At 34.0% G+C, this 19,080-nt stretch overlaps 1 protein-coding gene across 4 annotated transcripts in view; it reads left to right on the plus strand.

The window, feature by feature from the left end:
- The window catches only part of LOC116428167 (uncharacterized), a 98,272-nt gene that overhangs the window by 54,030 nt on the left and 25,162 nt on the right, over positions 1–19,080 (plus strand). For 2 of the 4 annotated variants that reach the window (XM_076366292.1, XM_031979447.2), the window contains one exon: positions 13,588–13,614. The exons of the other annotated variants lie outside the window; for them this stretch is intronic. In XM_076366292.1, the coding sequence (XP_076222407.1) occupies positions 13,588–13,614 (27 nt within the window). The remainder of the gene's footprint in view (positions 1–13,587; positions 13,615–19,080) is intronic. 4 annotated transcript variants of the gene reach the window in all.

A 19,080-nucleotide genomic window follows, 5' to 3' on the forward strand; every position in this document is an offset into this window, starting at 1 on the left:
TACAAAATTACGTGTAGTAATTAAAACAAAAGATAGTAGTATACGTTTGTATATTTAACAAAAGTAAAATTTGTTAAGAATCAAAAGAATCAATAAAAACAGTTCAGAAGGTGCTCGCGGATTGATGACGAAAAACGAACTGCATCCGTCCGCGGAATATTCCGCGTCCGGTAATAAATGAAAGTCATGTGCGGAATATTTCACTTATGGATGCAAATGGGTTAACCCTTTAAGAACGAGTGACGTACTATTATTATAATAAAAGTTACATTGATTCAGATCCGGATTCGTTTACTACACGTGTGCACCTATATTCGCAAACACGTGAAACAGGTATTTCTACAGTATATAGTTTTTTTATTCTATCGTATTTAACACTAGAAACTCTATTTATCTCTAGAACTACCGGATGGATCAAACTGGCCCATTCATGATTTCTTTTTTCCAGTTATTGAAAAGATAACAGATGCTCCTCTGAGAAATTACTAGTGCAAATCGATTGAAGTTTCAGTAGTTGCGCCATTTAGTTTCTACAGAGAAATTTCAAAAAGACAGTTTGACTGCTTGGTAGTCCTAGTGTTAAGAGTTCAATGCCTAATTTAGCTTGCTAAGAAACAGATTTTCATCGTTTCTAAAAATCTCCGTCCACAAAGGTTCGAACATATCGATGTTGCGCGCATTCCTGCGCGGAGGTCGGTTCCCGCCGATCAGGAAGCGGGATCTCAAAACAGCCATCTCGAACTACGAATACAGGACTGATAACGCGCTCCATCGTCCAGTGTTAATTGCGTCTTCTCCTACTACACGCTTCTCCGCAACGGCTTCCTCAATTAACATTTCCACTAAAGATTTTCTTCTCCGAACCACGCGTAACTCTCAACGAAATATTTCACTTTCGTATAATTCTGTAAACAGGAAACGAATAAAATGAATGAAATTTTCATATATTATAATAACCGTCGTGGACTCCGGGGTTCAAAGTATGCTCGAAATTGTCGAAGATACTATGAACTCCTGAGAAGAATTTTATTCGAAGTTACAATAAAGAATTAGCTATTTAGGATATATACTTCGCCTTCGACAAAGATACTCGGAAATATAGGAGATAATATTAAGTTACTTCATAGACTAGTTAAGAATATTTGATTTGATGCCTCGGATTATTGTAACAAGAATATTTCATTCGCGGGACGACGGCTTAGACTTAATTTCAGGTAAAATTATTACTTTATCTGAGTTGCGTGACAATATATCCAAGGGAATTACTCCTCGAAATAAACTATTAGGAAACTCGCGTTTTTCAGAACGCGTTAATTATGAGGTGAATTAACAAGCTATTCGAAGCGATGTTTAAAATATTGTTATCTAAAATGCGCCCAGGTCTGGTTGACCGAGCGATGCGTCCTAGGAAGTAAATCCTGTCGAGCGTATTTCTCGTCGGTTATCTCCTGTTTCTTCATTTTACGTTTGTTCCACCCTATCATGTGTTTTCAAGCGAGTAATGAGGAAACCTAGACTTCAGATAACGAAACGAAGCATCCGCGAGAATCGCACGCCAGCGACAGAGGCAGACGGCTAGGTTTTATTGTCGGTTCAATGTCGAACGAAATTGCAGCCGGAATGATACACCTCCTTAAATCCAAATCCGGACGTCTCGTCTATTCGGAGACAAGGCCCGTAATCATATTATAAGGAAGAAGTATTTACACACGTTCCCTCCTGGTATCGGATATATTCGATCGCTGGGAAGTGATGTCTGTTTGTCGATCGGATGACATCCGCGTACCGTGCAAATTGTAGGCTGGGACCGACAGTTAAGGCCGGGTTTCATTACTGACCGAGTCGACGGATGTTCATGCACGGTGGCTCATGAAAGATTTCGAGCGATTCGTGAAAAATTCTCGGTACTTTGAACTTTTATAAATCGATTGTAAATGTTTATGCATTTAGGGGAATTTTGGTAACATTATACCAAATATAAACGATACGAAAAATATGTAGTTGTAAGTTATCCCAGAAATCTCATACAATGGTATTTATTTTAGAATAATTATTAGCGGCCAATGGGCATCATCGACGACTAGACTGCGGATTGTCGTGCATTTATGCGAAATTTAATATTAATATTTGTTATCGAATAACTTGTGACTTATGAAATTATTTTAATCAAATGATTTTAAATAAGAATAAAATTTAACGGTAAAGGTATGCAGTCGTTTAACGTACACATATCACATCTTTCTGAATACTTTTCAGCTACTCGGGTTTATATTTTATTTAAACAATAGAGATTGGTTCAGTAGTCATAAATCTAAATGATAAAGTTTTAGTAAATACGAAACGCACGTAACACAATGTAAATAAAATGACGTAAAATGATAATGATAATAGAACTACGTCAGAGGTTGCCAATGCAATAGAAAGAGAAAAATATCATTGACGACAGTTATTGGTATCTTTAGTAAGATTTTTATTTTTTATCATTAATATAATAGTTTACTAAGTAATCAACACAATTTTGTTATAACCCAAGTAAAATACAACAGCAATTAAATTTGTTCCGAACGGTTAAATTGTTTTACGTACTAAATCGATTTCACGAGATTCACCCAGTGTAGTCGCATAATTGTGAATCATATAATGGTTATTATGTTCTAAACGAGTTTTTGTGTATACTCATAAATTACTACAGACATGTTCGCGCGTTCACGTTTATATACATGGTCCAACCCGCATAATTACTAGGCTACAGACAATGATGCAAATTTGTGATTTTAAATACCAATGTATAAAGAAAGAAAACACACTACAATATTATTTTTTATTCGACAGATTATACTGTAATTTTAATAATATAAATAATTATAGAAAATCATTAAAATCACAAAGAAAATTTGTTTTTACGTACCAATTTAATAAGCTTTATAGCTGCGGTGAAAGTAGTCACAAGGAATAATTATAACATCAATGAATTTTAGCACCAGGGGTAGTAATTTAATTATACTCAATAAAATAACGCGTGTCTCATAGCTTCTTTACGGTGTAATAATTCGAGTTTCACTCGTGCTTAGCGAAGAAGCCTTGAATCAACTAATTTGACGACCATTTTAACATAACGGGAAGTAATTTTGCCATGACAGTTCTAATCTACTTCGACTAATCTGTCTACATTTGAACAAAAGTTTCAGAACGTTTTTACTTCCCGTATCTATTCGCAAAATGGCGCGTACTACTGTGTTCATGAAGATTCACACATATTCTACTGTTAAATTATTTATTTCAATGATACGTAGAATACTTCAATATTTCTTACTTTGTAGAATTTAATCTCTGCAAAGGTACAAAATAAAACGATAAAAATTCTTTATTATTTGTAAATGCAACAAACTTTATTGTAACAGTAGCATAAACCAGAACTGTTTTTGTTCAACATGACTCAGTTTAATATTCCACATTTTTTAACGAATATGTAAATAGTTCTTGTAATCATTGTGTTAATCCGTCTTTTTTTAAATGTTTCTTGTTAATAATCGAATACTTCCAGAAACTCCGTATTTAACTTTGTTATGCAACTATACAATTGTGAATTATTTGAATAAAAAATTAGAATATCGTATGAACTCTCTTGAAAAATTAATTTTCACGTTTGTGGACTTAATCCACGAAGTTGTGAGGGAATGCAAACTTTTGTTCGTTTCACATTTAGGATGCGTACTTATACCACTGTTGTTGCCACAATTGTCTAATCAGCGTCGATAAGTCGAACACTCCAGTCGATTTGACATTTCTACAACCTACTCGCTAGATGGCTCTTGTTATTTCTCTCTCTCTCTCTCTCTCTCTCTCTCTCTCTCTCTCTCTCTCTCTCTCTCTCCCTCCCACTCTCTCACTCTCTCTTTCTCTCTTTCTGCCCTTTTCTGTCTTTGTTTCTGCCTTCCTCTTTCTCTATCACCCTAGTCATCGTACTGGTCGATTGACGTCATGAGTTTTTATATGCAGGTAATAGCGACGCTAACGATCTAAATTACCTGTGCTTACAGTCTCGTCCCGATGCATGAATAAAGAGTTATTCGATTTAATAAACTTTAATTTTTTCCGGTTCATTGTCTCTGCACTGTAACCGAATTGCCATTATCAAATATTAATAATCGATTGGTTAAAAAGACAATTCAATTAAACTTGAATCTTCTGGCAGCTGGATCATTCAGTTAGCAGTCAAGTAGGCTATGGATGTCCAGTGTTTATGGCGTACGCAAATGTGTCAGTGCACAACTAGATGAAATGTTTCTCAGAGATGTATATTAGTTTAATTTTTTAACTGGGTTTATTAGTATTAGTAATTACTGTGGACTGTTATTATTTAAAAATTTGGATTTTTGAATGTACCGTTCACCGGAAATTGAAATTTGTTTTCAATAAAATTTTGGTTTGATAGAAAAGTGATAACAATAATCACTGATTATTTTAAGAAGGAATAATCAGTGATTGTCTGATTACTTGAAGTATCAATTTCGGATCTACTGCATGGAATTTTTATTACATCGAATTATCTGCTGTAATCTGAAATCAAATCACTTCAATATGAAACAGTGATTTAAGCATTTAAGATACTTCGGATAACACAAGTAAAATGTTCAACACACGTTTGAAAATTAAATTATTTGAAGTATTCATTGAATTATTGAACACTTCATTTGATTAATAAAATATAACATTAAATTCTTATCTATATGATTAGGTAACAAATGTTATACAAAGAATCGCTACAACAAAATATTTTAAGAATTGTGGTAGTATATTGTAGTCAAATATTCCTTTCCAAATTTTTATTTTTCTTATGATTCAATGTAAAGAACACAATAAAAATTTAACACATAAGATTTTGATTTATTCATCTTAACAAAAGTTTCAGTAATGAAACCTGTCTTTCAGTGAATTTTGATGCCTGTATTTTAGTCTATAGAATTATTAATTTACATAAACAACTGCAATCTAGTCAATATAATAGATTGAAAACAATATTCACGCGAACTAATAATTGTTATTCTTTATAAAAATTTCTATTATTTTTAAGGTGCATTTAAAAGATATTTTCATCTCTTACAATCAACGATATTATAGGAAATGTATAAATAATCAATTTCTGATAGGTCACCCTGTACATTCCTTTCACTTGTCTAACACGGAATTATTAACTGGATGCACATCTTCAACTCCTTACTGATAGTTTCTCAGTAACGTTTAAAAGAATCCATCGTTTGCAACTTGAATGGCAAGAATCCATGCATTCATGTGTTAGTTTATAATTTTTGTAATACTTATGAAAATAAATAGTTACTTAAAACCTCAGAAATTCTATCCAATGTGAAAGCGAATTTTTTATCTTAAAAAGTGAAATTGAGTGTTCTCTATGCAATTACCAACGTTTATATTATGACAGACAAGTTGTAAAGAAGTTGATCATATATGGATCTACATTTTTCTTCGGAGATCTGCAATACCGACAGAGCAAAAAGTCACTGACTCCAGGAATCTTCTGAATATGATAATATATGAATTCAGGAATCCCGTTATCAGTTCAAACCACAGACAAGATACGAGAATAGATTAGATGTGGACATTCATGACTGAAGTCGACTGCTTTACCGACATAAAAATTTATGGCTGATTATAACGCCATCTTCTCGCATGCGAAAGACAGTTGAACTATGTATTAAAAAATATTGCGTTTAAATACTTGGTAAATAAATTGAAATCAACCGTACAAAATTATATATGGTGTTTATTATCGTCACTTGGTAAGAAAGATATTGATGATACCGACGCACGGTAGGTATACATAATGAATAATCTGTTGGTAATAGTATGGTCGGTAACTTTATCGACTCTGATGATTGTTCTTGTTAGAGTTACCGTTCTTCACGGTAGAGGAGCCTGAAATATATTAACTGAGAAAAGACGTTGAATTTTTAAGCGTTCTGTATACCATCGCATCACTACTACCGTTAGTGTAACAATAAAGAAAAATCTATTTGAATTTTAATTTCAAATCTAAACTCAAAGACAATAATAAATGAATATTTTTTTACTTTTTACTGTTCCCATCACCAATTAATACTGTATACATGTTACCAAAAAGAGAGAAATTTTAATTAGCGTTTTTACGCCGTTCTACTAAAAAACATAAATTTGCATGTTCGATTTAATGAATCATAGATTATCACACAGAGTGCAAGTATTACGAGAAGTTCAATATGGCAACTCTTATTGACACGTATAAAAGAGGACTTTAAAATCTCCTGGGGTCTGGGATGACCCTGCAGTGTCATTTTAAGGTCAAGTATCACTCAACTCACTTTATTACATTGCAAAATTCAGACTCTATAAAGAGGACATTCAATATGCACCAATTTAATAAAATGGATCTATTACAAGACTTCTCAGAACCAACAATAACTAATGTTTAATGCCCTTTTTGGCTGCATCGGCAGATTTATTTTAGGATAACTGTACTAGTCTGACTTGTATTTGCAGAAACAATGAATTCTTATTTGATCAGAAGGTTTACTTTTTTTTATATAAATGTGACATAGAAAAAAGTGCAACCGAAACTGGTGTTATTGTTCTTTAATATTAAGTTCAATTGTCAGTTAACCCTTCGTTCAGCGGGACAATCAACATTAGTTTACCGCCAGCTGCTTCCTAAACGTAATCAAGCAGCACGTGGTAATCACACGGTTGTCAGTGTCTGCTCATGGCTTTGAAATTTTCCTACCGTTCCCCTGGCGAGTGACGCTCTGGCATTTCTATTCCTACAGGTTGTTTTATAAAGTTTGGACAATGCTTTCGAAGCTTATACCTTCAAAAGTTTTAGAGACTCAAGATTATGTCATTCAGATTTATTCATTTGATTCGCTTGTTCGACGCCAGTATCTAATAAATTATGGATTTCATACATTTATACATTTTTTACAAAACGAGTAACAGAGAAATATGTTACTATACAATAGCACTTAAAAGTATTAAAAAGTAGTATTTAAAATGTGTCCCGAAACAAATTTTCCTGTGAGTAAATAATGTTTCACGATAAATGGTCCTTGTAAATTCCAATAATTGCTGCCGAATAAGTTCATAAATTAGAAGATTACACGATTAGAGGTGAAAAATGATTGTTCGAAAAAAAGAGATCTTACGATGTTATACGATAGGAGTCTGGTGTATCTTCTTCATGTCAAACGCCAACAGAATGTTATGTTATGTAACTACATAAAAGATATAAATTAGAATCATTAAAATGTTAGATAGGTATTTTAATTTCGCAAATGAGCCTCGACAACTTGTATAGGTGCGATTGTGATCTTACGATCGGTTTTATAAATTGATCGATTAAAATAAGAATCAAAATCAAACAGAAATAATGACAGAGCAATATTAAATTGTAATTGGCTCGATTAAAGGTAAAATTACGATGAATGATCGATTCGAAGACCGAATTGCGAGTAATTTAGAGGATCCATCATTTAACTCATGCGAACCACTCGAATTGGTTGATTTAAAAAGGTAATCGGCTTTTAACCTTTTAACACGTTAATGCATGTGGCAGACGTTCCAACAATATTAGTTTATAATTGCATTACATGTGCCGGAATGTGTATATAGGACATAAAGCGTAATATAAAAAATAAGTACAATACGAAGAGATGAACAGTTACCACGATCCGTCACTTTTATTACACTATTGAGGAATTAATAGCCTGTGTATTTAATTGAATGCATTTAAGCGTATATAATCTGCCCAGGGTAACAGAAGTGCTTATAGGTAATAAAAATCTGATAATTCGTCTAGATATCTGGGATATAAATTCGTAATTATATGAAGGAAAAACATGCAATTAAGGGAAATCAATTGCTACTTATAACTCACTCTGATGATTATAAATAATTTGAATATAATTAAAATGTATACTGTACTGATCATTTCCTTATCTCCTTATTAGCAGATAATGCGTGCAAAAAGTATAGAGAAAATATTATATGCCGTAAAATATCAGAATAAAGGTAACGTTTAATTATCTGTTCCTGAATCTTTATGGTTAATCAATTGAAATTTACGATTATCCACGTGAAACACAAATCTTTTTCTTTGTCCTGTTGATCACGATTTCTAAATCGCTGAATATGTACTTACATAGTTTTATACATATGAATATCATAGTTCGATAATATTGTTCGGCGATGTTTAAACTATCTAATTGGTCTTAATTCTTGTTTTAGTAACGCGATACTGATTCTTGAACAGGCATTTTTGTCTGCCGAGTTTAAGTGATACGACACGGTAGACATTATTAATGGCAATGTTTGTTGACATTTCCGAGATCGCTTACAAATTCATGTATATGCGCGGTAACTGCCGCTATTGCGTCTCTTCGAGTGTCACATAGTTCTTAATTGTTGCGATAAAATCAACAACGCCGCTGAACGGCTTTGCACGTGCACGTTAAGGGATTACTAATGAGATGGAACGTTTCTAAAGGTAATCAATTATTTCGGATATAGATAAATCGGCCTTTCGAAGAAGGCGTTTTGCGGACTCGTTTAAATTCAACGAACGTCCATTTGTGTGTTCTGTATTAACCAGTACGTACAAAGTGACACGTAAGTATTTACTTGCATTTGTTTCTTCTGCGGATTACGTTATTATTGAAGAATATCGATTATCCAAAGCGATTAGCGAACGAAACGATCATAAGTCGGATTCTGCTAATTACTGATATTGAGAGTTTAAAAACGGACCTCTGTCAAAAATAATGAATAATTTGTGATATATATAGAAACTGTTTTCTTTTGCATTGGGAAATCAATACAACCGCGAATTCAGCCATAAGATGGCCAGAATATTTTTAATCGATCCAAATCAATCAAATCCGAATTGTTATTTAATCTTTATCGTTTGGCGGGGTTTAAAATCCTACTTATTTAACAACAATCAATTTGAATGAATTTGTTCGTTATTGGTTATTAAGGACAAAGTTAAAGGTACAATTTAGTAACAGTTGTATCTCGATAATTTATATTAGAAAATGCGACCCCATGATGCATAAAATTACTGAGAAAATATTTGAGTGTCAAATTGGCAATGGAGTGTAATTTAAATAAGCATGAACGATCATATCAAAATGAGAATCAGGTCGATAGTGCTGCCAGAAATATATTGTAAGATATTATTATAAAATTCTGAGGATTTATAAATTATTATACAGTTCATAAACGCATCAACGTGTGTGTACTTTATTGACAAATCACTAAGATTTCAGTCGAATGAAAACACTCCAGTTTTATTTAAACAAATCGAAACAATAAGCAAACGCAGTTTCCACTTAGAACAATGAGACGTGCACATGACGTACCGTCCTTCTGGTAACAACAAACTTTTGTTCATTTTGTGACGTACATCGCCTCTTGAACAATAATTTGTAGACTGCAGACCTCCATGCACTTACAACGCAAGCAGACTTGCAAAACATAAAACAATGCCTGCTTTAACAATGATCAGTAGTATTTTCATGTTATCTTTACTTTGAGTAAACATCAGTCACAAATAGAAAAGCTGAATCGCTTTTTCGTTTGATAAAATAGTATTGTTCGCGCCACCTTTGCAGCTCCTTTCTAGTGAAAATTTGAAAATCGTTCAGCGTTAAGAGCAGCAACACTAACAATCCTCGAGCTTCAACATTTCACCTGAGTTACGAGGAATTAGTTTCTCTTCGTGTTCAACTGTTGCCATCTATCGCTTGAAACATAACAATGTCGCAAAAATGAATCTTCGTGAATTTGTCAGAATCTAATAAATAAGTAATGAATCAAATGAAAATTCACACGAGCGAAAACGCGTTCGAAGAAAAATGTATCCAAACTAACATTTATAAAAGATCATAATAGAAAGAAATTGCAGAAATGAATGAAGACTATTATTCGGCCAATAACGGAGCAATTATTTGTAAAAATTATTTATAAAAATCATAGCAATAGATCCTTTGAAATTGATGCTAATATTCATTATATTATGTAAGCGAAGCTACTAACTTAGACTAATTTCGGGTAATTAACACTTTCGTGTGACACGAATGATCGTACAATACGAAAACAGAAATCAGTCGTTTTTCCTTGGACGGTGCAGTTCTGGCGTTAAAATCGGAAAATCTCGTGAATTCATGCAGGTGATTAAAATGTGTAATTATATGGAACTAGGCGTTGCGTGCTCGATCATTTGGCCTAAAAATGCTGTTGCATGCTGATCGAGCCGTTCCGCGGCGCGAGTCGCGCGTGTGAGAACGTGCCTTTACGGGCGACGCAGGCGTTTAAATTTACGCGCATGCGGGTCGAAAATAATAGTATCGGCGTTAGAACGCCGGGACCCCTTGAAAATGCTCCTCCGCGCATTCGAATATAAACTCAGAAGCCAGGTCAGGATTCGAAAATAATCCTAAGCATTTGACGCGGTGCATTCATCGGTTCTAGAGCGATACGGTCAAGCGACGCGACGCGACGCGACGCGCGCGAGTTATCTCGCCCACCTTTCCAACTGCGCTCCAATTGCGAGCGGATCCTCTAAATCCTGTCAAAGATCACTTCTAGAAAACAGCTTTTTACAATTCTAATTTGCGACTGTCGCTGCCCAGTTTTCAGTGCGCCATATTCACGATTAGTTCGTCGGCCAGCGAATCCAGAGCTCATGTTATTTTAGTAATTAGTTGATTAAAGTAGAACTGAAATAGAAACTTTGTCTGTTTACTGTAAGACCTATTTGCTACAAATAAAATAAAAATGTTTTTGAATATGGATATTAGCGTTCACTATCATCAGATAACGTCTCAGAACACACGCTATTTTAGCATCTAATTAGTTGATTGAAGTAGAACTGAAATAGAAACTTCAGTCGAAGACTTTCCGTAAGCTAAAAGTGAAACAGAAACATTTTTGAATATGGATAGTAGTGTTTCTATCTTAATCCAGCGTGTTCACGTTCGTAATGTAGATGTAGGAGACCTGCAGTCTCATTATGCGATGCAGTAGAAAGTATTTGGCTGCATTCTTTCGTTTTTACAGTTTTCGTTTCTGTCGTGGACTTATTTCGAATGCCAAATCTACTGCAGCGAAGTTATTTTTCAGACTTTCAGATCCTCAATTTAGAAACTTGATTTTGATCTACTTTCAAATGGAATTTTTTTTATCTTAGTCGATTTCTATTGCGATTTGGCCCGAACGAACCTTCGATATCTACAAATCCTTCCATCAGATCTAGAATAGGAAATCCTCTTTAATTAATTTGATAAATTACAAAGTAATCCCGAATTGTAAAAGGCCAGACTTGAGCCACCGCGTGAGATTAAAACAGTACAATGGTCAAGATTATATAAATGATAGATACAACATTATGGAGTTATTGATTCGACGGTATTATGGCATACGGCGATACAGCGATAGTGATTGTAATTAAGATATAAGAGCACAATAATTAATCATGAATGATGCTTGAAAGATGCATTGACTGATGTTATCCTATCAGAAGGTGCGCTAATCATGAGAACAAGAACATAGAAATTGTAACGTTGTAATTAGTACTTAATCATCGAATACTGTATCATATAATAATAGAAGAATGGTAACAGTTATATTGTGGATTATGTGGCTCAAGACAGAAGATAGCTGTAATAGTCTTCTTTAGTTGTTAATTGTATAACTTAAATGAAAGCTACGTTATAAAGGTATTTATCTACTTGCAAGATTGCTGAACCTTTTGGCAAGTCAAACCAAAATGAAAACTTAGTTAGAATTTAATGTAGATATTGTTTTGTCTAATGTTAAAAAAAATGTTTCTACCATTTTTATTTCATTTTTAAAAAGTTAAGAAACATTTTTGTTCAAATATGTGCTTTTAGAAATGATTAGTTTAGTGGCTATCAGTAAACAGTTGTAAATTAATATAACCAACAATATTTTAGGGGCAAAGTATAATTAATTAATTTTCTTATTAACAGAAATTTCGGACGGATTACGCAGGTATTAAGAACGAGTATTTTAATCATTATCAGTCGATAATCACAGATCGAATGAAGACATGCGTAGCAGCAGTTGCCAAAGCGTTAAGTAACTACAAATTGATTTACAAAAGTTGAGAGGTAGTAGTTTCAGGAGGCGTTTCTAAGAATATTAATTTTGAATCAGTCGAAAATTGATCACGGGGTATAGGTTTTTAGAAAATCTGAAAGTGATCCCACACTCACCGCCGACAGTGAATGTATATCAACCATAAACACAGTTCGTGACGTCATTTGCACTTAGGGAAGTATCTTCAACCTGCAGAAGTATCTGGCAGTAACTACCATAGCACAGATACTCGTCTTGCAAACATAGGTTGCAATGGAATGAGTTTAGACAACTATATGTCACTGGGCGCCAAATATTTTGACTCCCGAAAAAGAGTTCTCCAATTGTAACGCTTCAGGGACGGCGCCTAATTCTCGCTTTCTTTCAACTCTTCCAATCTCCTTTTCTTAAATGTTCAAATTTTCAAATTATCACATTTCCAAATTTTCGTATATTCAAATTTTTAACCTGTTAAAATATCAAAGTTTCAAAGTTTCTAAGTATCTAAGTATCTAAGTTCCTAAATTCCTAAGTTTTACAGTTTTCACGTTTTCAAGTTTTCAGGTTCTTAAAATTATAAATTTAAAAAATTTCAAATCTTCCATTTCTTTCAATTCCCTCCAATTCTGTAGAATGATTATGTAAAAACTGATATATCCCCTTAGAAATCTGAACGAGTCAAAACTAAATGAACATTTTTCTTTCTTACATTCTATGCCCTTATATTTATTGTAAATGCATAAAGTCCGTTTAATCTTTCAAATTGTCTCCCGCTTCCCGCACTCGTTTTAGTATCTAATATCTTCAAATACGCAATACCCACGAACGACCTCAACTAAAATTTCAAGAGACCTCGTCTCCAAAACAGCCAGCGAAATCCAGAAGAGCCCGGGCGAAGGATTCACTGACGTCAACCGAATCATCAGTCTGTCCTCTAATCATACTCGACTGGTGTACGGTATCTGCGCAAGCATTCACTTCCTAGCCTTTCTCAGAACCTCGTGACGTGAAACGATATTTCAGTTCTTTTCTCCTCGACTTTGGAACAATCAACAAAATGAGGAAGGGGTGAGATGAAACTGGGATGGATGTTATAGTCGGATTTGCTTTTCAACGGCCTTGGTAAAGTCAAAATATTTGGCATCCACTATAGTCGCAGGCTCGATGAAGGATTTAACTCTTTGCTCGTATATCCGTCGAATTCCGCGTGGGTTTTTTCAAATATGGCGGTCTATTTTTCACTTCGTTTTCGTGATTGCCGGTGATAATGTGCAAGATGACGATTTATTCCAGTGTATTCTGTGAGAATGGTCATTTTTGCGCGTGAAAAGGTTCCTTTGTTCGCGGCTAGAGAATGTTTTTAGTGTCCATTGTAATCGTGCATGCGGTTTCTTTCAATGGCCACGGTATTAACGTTGTTCATTTTTTTTATTGTTTCAGAGTCCTTGCAATTGTTGTCCCATCTTGGTGAGTGGTCTTTTATTAATATGCTGCGAAGAGCTTGCGTGCTAGATAAACATAGACCAAATTATGTCGGAAGAAAGTAAATTCCCCTACGATGTATCATGGTAATAATTACTTTCATAATCTTTAGAGACTAGTCCGTTATGCGTGCGATGTATTTTTGAAACACACACACACACAAATCACACGCACATTCTCTCTTTCTCTCTCTTTCTTTCTCTTTCTCTTTCTTTCTCTCTCTTTTTCTCTCTTCCTCTCTCGATCTGATACACGCAACCCTGGGACTAACATCAAGGATTCTGGTACTAGAAAACTCAACAAGGTCAAGGCACGAGTTTCCATTTCTGTAATCATATTTATAGTTCTGTCATCATATCTATAGTATGTCATTCGATTCATTTCATCGCCTCATTATTTAACATTATTATGAATTAATGTGATTCGTTATGTAACATATAATGCACGTTGCAAATTGCAAAGCTTTGTGCATTTAAAGTGTCTAAAATATACTGATGTATGAAAGGAAAATTAAAATAAAATCTTCAATGAATCGTATTAAGTTTGTATTGTAATTGTATTAAAATATGTAATCTATTGTATATAATATGTGTTTTTTAATTTTATGAAGTGTTATACGTACACCTGAATTACTATGTTACGTATAGTCTGTCAACTATAGTGTGTGTAACACGACGGATGACTATGTAAATGTTTCGCTAACAGTCATGAAAAAAGATAACACACTACCATTCAAAGAGCTAATTTTATCTTTTGATTAAACACTATGTAGTACATGCTATACAGTCTGTCAAAACAAAGTGATTGAAAAAGATGCAACTAATCTATTTAAAGATCAAGCTTTGATACATATATAATGAACTAATCGATATAAAAGCCATTATTTATTGTTGCCGTCGATACGTTTTACATCTGAACATTTTTGGATCATAGATTTCCTTACAATTGCAATTGTACAATGTTATAATTCTTTTAACCATTAAACCATTAAGTGTTTAGTAAACTAATGACGCAATCTAAATTTACAATAAACTTAAATATTAATACATGGTTGTCCCACGAAAAGCATGCCCTACAATATGCGGAAATCATTTTGGAGACAAAGTACAGTGGGACAGTAGGTCACTGTAGTGTAGTAGGTCAAGAAATCTTAGGTGGTTACCCTTCTATATTTGTATTCGGTATAAGAATTAGATTGTAGGTCAAAAATCAAGTTTTACGGGACACGTTTGTATAAGAACACTTTTTACAGTGTTTACTACAGTGTATAAAATCAACCTCATAAAAATATTATATACTACGAAATTGTATATTTTATACTTGTACGATAACGCCTTTATATTTATTATAAGCATTCCTAATACTTATTTCTTTATATTTTTATTGACGTCTGTTGATTTCTGTGTTTAGTAAAATGATATTAATTTTGATTTCTATATTCATTATGATGCTCGTAGTGTAAACAAAAGACACTGTGTCTTACCTGTTATATGATACTGCTTGGAAAACTGCCACGCTGATTAATCACAATAATAATGGCCGATCGCCCCAAAAATGAAATAAATTAATTTTCAACTTTGATTTTCAGAAATGTTTCATGTAATTTCACTGTCTTCGACAAAACTATATAATCATACGAGGAAATTATTTTTAGCAAAGTACAGTATCTGCAAGTGGCAAAGGTGTCATTCATAACAAACGTTTCTGGAACTGCTCAAGTTTAGCTCGTTTTACGGAACACCCTGTATAGGCGTCCCATTTGGTGTAAGGTTGTCTTTAGATCAGTGATCTCTATCAGACGGCAGTAATTCTATTTCGGTCTAGTCGCTAAATTGGGTGGTTCAACGTCTTGAAATAGCGAGGGGAGCTAGCTGTAGAACAGACAGATTAATCAGTCTCTAATTAGGGAAGTTTCTTCTGGTGCAGTGGTAAATTTTTTAACACGTGACGTTTACATGACGTCTGGTATCAGTCAATAGTGGGGTACTCGTAAGTCTTCTGATGATTGATTAGCTTTTTATATAGGACCGTATTCGATTTGCTTTGTCAACGCACGGAAATCTTATTGGTTACTCTGAGAATTCGATTCTTCTGCATGTGGTTCAACAGTCATAAAAACGATACGCAAAAACGAAGTAAAGGATTTTAATTTCAGAGGAATAATCACTTTTGTTTCCAACGTATAATTTTAATACGTTGATTACCAAGAGAATTTTGAACGGTTTCTGAAATATCACTTACTCTTTCATGGCAAAGACAAACGGTGTTAGAATGCATTATTAGCGATTTGGCGTCACATATTAATAATTAATATTATTATTAGTAACGTTATTACGTTAATGTTTAATTAATTCACGAATATTTTACGAAAACCTTTTTTCCGCGAGACTTCAAGAATAGGAGTTGGACTATTGCTATTCTAAATGAACCATTTTATGGTAAGACTAACGAACAGTACTTCCTTCATTCTTTCACATAATTTTATTGATTCGCACTATGGGGCGACACCTTTGTGTGAAACGCTTCCAGTGCGTCACGAAACCACTCGCCTCTCTGATCGATGCTTACTAAAAATGGATCGTATGTTTCCGTAGAGACCAAAGTAAATAGTTTGACGAGCGGAGTATGGAGTGCCGTCGGAGTTGATCGAACACATTAAGCCATAATCCAGTCGGACGTGTTTACGTCGAGAAATGCTGACAACGAAAGCATTTTGTTGTCGGATGCGCCCATCAAAATTGTCTCTAACGAAATGCGTTGTATATGTTTAACGAGCTCAATGCCAACCGCATCAAGACGTCGTAGAGATTAATAAGCTGCAATGAAGGGTTCTTCAGCAGCATCCATGATCTCCCTATTTTCGGAATATTCCAAACTATTTTAAATATAGGGAAACGACAACAAACAACGATTGTCATTGAAAAGATAATCGCAATTCATTTATTCTGCTTTATTTAGTTTTCGGAATATTAAAAATATCAAAAATACCAAATACCGTAGTATTTTTAATACGTAAAACAAATATCAATAAAATAATAATTTTTTAATATAAAGAATATATACAATACTGAGTATTGTAAAATTTAATTGTGAACTGTTCACAGGATCTCTAATATAAAAAGAAGTTTTAAATGTTTACGAAAGCCGTTCGAAGAAATTAAGCATTTAAAATTAACTCTAAACGTTAGTGTGTGTAACGTTAATCGTCTTATTTTATCCAGTGGCAATCTGTTTTAATAAAATTTATATCTGTTTATTTCCTCTTCTCGGATGATCAATGCACTGAATAGGAGTCGGCAACCTTTGAGCCTGTAGAAGAAACACCACACACGTTCCATTATACTGTAGATATCGATTCGTTCGCATCGGATAAGGAACCAATACCCTGAAACCGACTCCCGGAGAAAATCTTATAATAACACGAGCGAAACGTTCCACTGATACAGGAAATTTAATGATTAAGATTTATTTCGGTTTTGGTTATACCTAATCTAAACACATGCCATAACCATGTTCTTTCTACGTAAAAAGATCGAATTATTTTCTTATTTCTGGCTCCTAGCAGGTTTATTAGAGTCTCTTCATGTTACTGTCTTACTTGTCCATTGTTTCGGGAAATCATAACGTTCCATTGCGGTTTTGTCTAATTCACACAATTCAAGTGGTTTTACGAGCCGTTTTATGTTTCTGTTTAAAACCATTTAATTGCACGGTAAAAACCATAATGCTTTGTCTTCTCATGAAGTAATGAAACTACTGCCACGGAATCCTCTTCAAAAATAAACGGAAATTGTTATGGTTATATGAATAATATTTATGAAGCGATAATTTGAAGGTAGATAATTTAATATAATTATATTATTTTCACGTGATCGTACACGTTAACGTTAAAAATATTCAGTGTTAATTGTTTCATGGTTCTATACAAGCTGAAATACTCAAAAGTAATGTTATCACGAGGAATTCGAACATTTTTCTGATTCTCCGAACGGCAGCACGTGTCGGTTCATTTATTCGCGTATACATAAAAATATTGTTTTATCTCGTACAAACATGTAAATAAAACTAGATTGTGATAATACTTGTCGTATTTGGTTGTTGAAAATTTAATCCTCCGCTGGAATAAAAGCTTCACTCATGGTTTGATGGATTTCCTTAAACGCGTGTTGTTGCATTTTATTTGAAATTCTACGAAATCGAAAGAAACTTGCGGTTCCCTGTAAATTATCGATACATACTTGTTATCAGACGTTCGAAATCATTTTCTTGAGAAGCAGCACACTGAGCAGAACAATATTATACACTTCGAGAACACTTGTGACGCTCCCCTTTCAACATGGTGGAAGGAGCGGTGACCGAAATCTTCTTTATATAGTTTTAGCTTCGTGACTGTGCAGCGTTTTGTCCCCAAAAGGTGTCCTATATCTTAGTCATCCGCTATATTTGTCTGGGCCGATTTTCTACGACTATTATCGCTTCTATAAATTAAAAGTAGAAATTCTAAACAAACAGTTCGACGGAATTTGGGACGTTCTAGACATTCGATTGCAGCTTCTTCCGCCATCTTGAGAAAGAAATATCGTTAACAGTAGGTTTTTCTAAACATTGTCAGAAAGAAACGTCGCGTGCAACGTTCTTTCTATTCTTATTCGAATGAATGCATCTGACTAAGAATTGCAACGAAAATGAAACTTTGAACCCTTAAAAACGTCAAGCGTGTTTATCAGTTTGCTATTTGCCGTCCGTTTGCCCGGATCTCTCGAGAAGCAAATTATTGGCAACGAATGTCGGCGCTGCTTAAGAGAAACAATGTGATTTCATGGTCGTTTCATGTTCGTTGCTAACCATGTGTACTAATTGAATTAAAACGTTTCTGGAAGCTGGCAGCGTTCATAATAAACTTGTGAAAATTAAAGCTGTGACGCACAAGGCTGATATAGCCAACATTCTGGCAGCGAAAACTCTTCACTTAAAATTCTCTTGTTGCAACTGAACTCGAACGGAACAATGGAATTAGCATCTAAAGCGAGATGCACGCTTATGATCCGGATTTTTCTTGCGAGCATTTGCATAGTGTAACAAGCCCAGGTTAACCCTCGAAAGATAAAAGTCTCTTTCTTGCCGGTCATCAAAATTGTCGTTTAACGATATGCACAGAGCATTAAAAGAATAATTGTATGTGTTAATCGTGTAAAATAAATTGATGAATTAAATACAAGAAATAATGACAAAAAAATATATGAAAAAAATACAATTTTGCAGAATCTGTACAATCAACCATATCCTACCTTATCTCTTATTTATCAGTATCTTCAATGCAACTATTTATTTATAAATCAATTTTACATATTTAAAGAGGTAAAGTGAAAAAAATGTGTGCAGCAACATTTTGCACATAGATCATTTTGATTATATAATGTTACTTTCAGTACTGTTAACGATTCGAACGAT

Source organism: Nomia melanderi, chromosome 3, assembly GCF_051020985.1.
Source record: "Nomia melanderi isolate GNS246 chromosome 3, iyNomMela1, whole genome shotgun sequence".
Classification (NCBI taxonomy): domain Eukaryota; kingdom Metazoa; phylum Arthropoda; class Insecta; order Hymenoptera; family Halictidae; genus Nomia; species Nomia melanderi.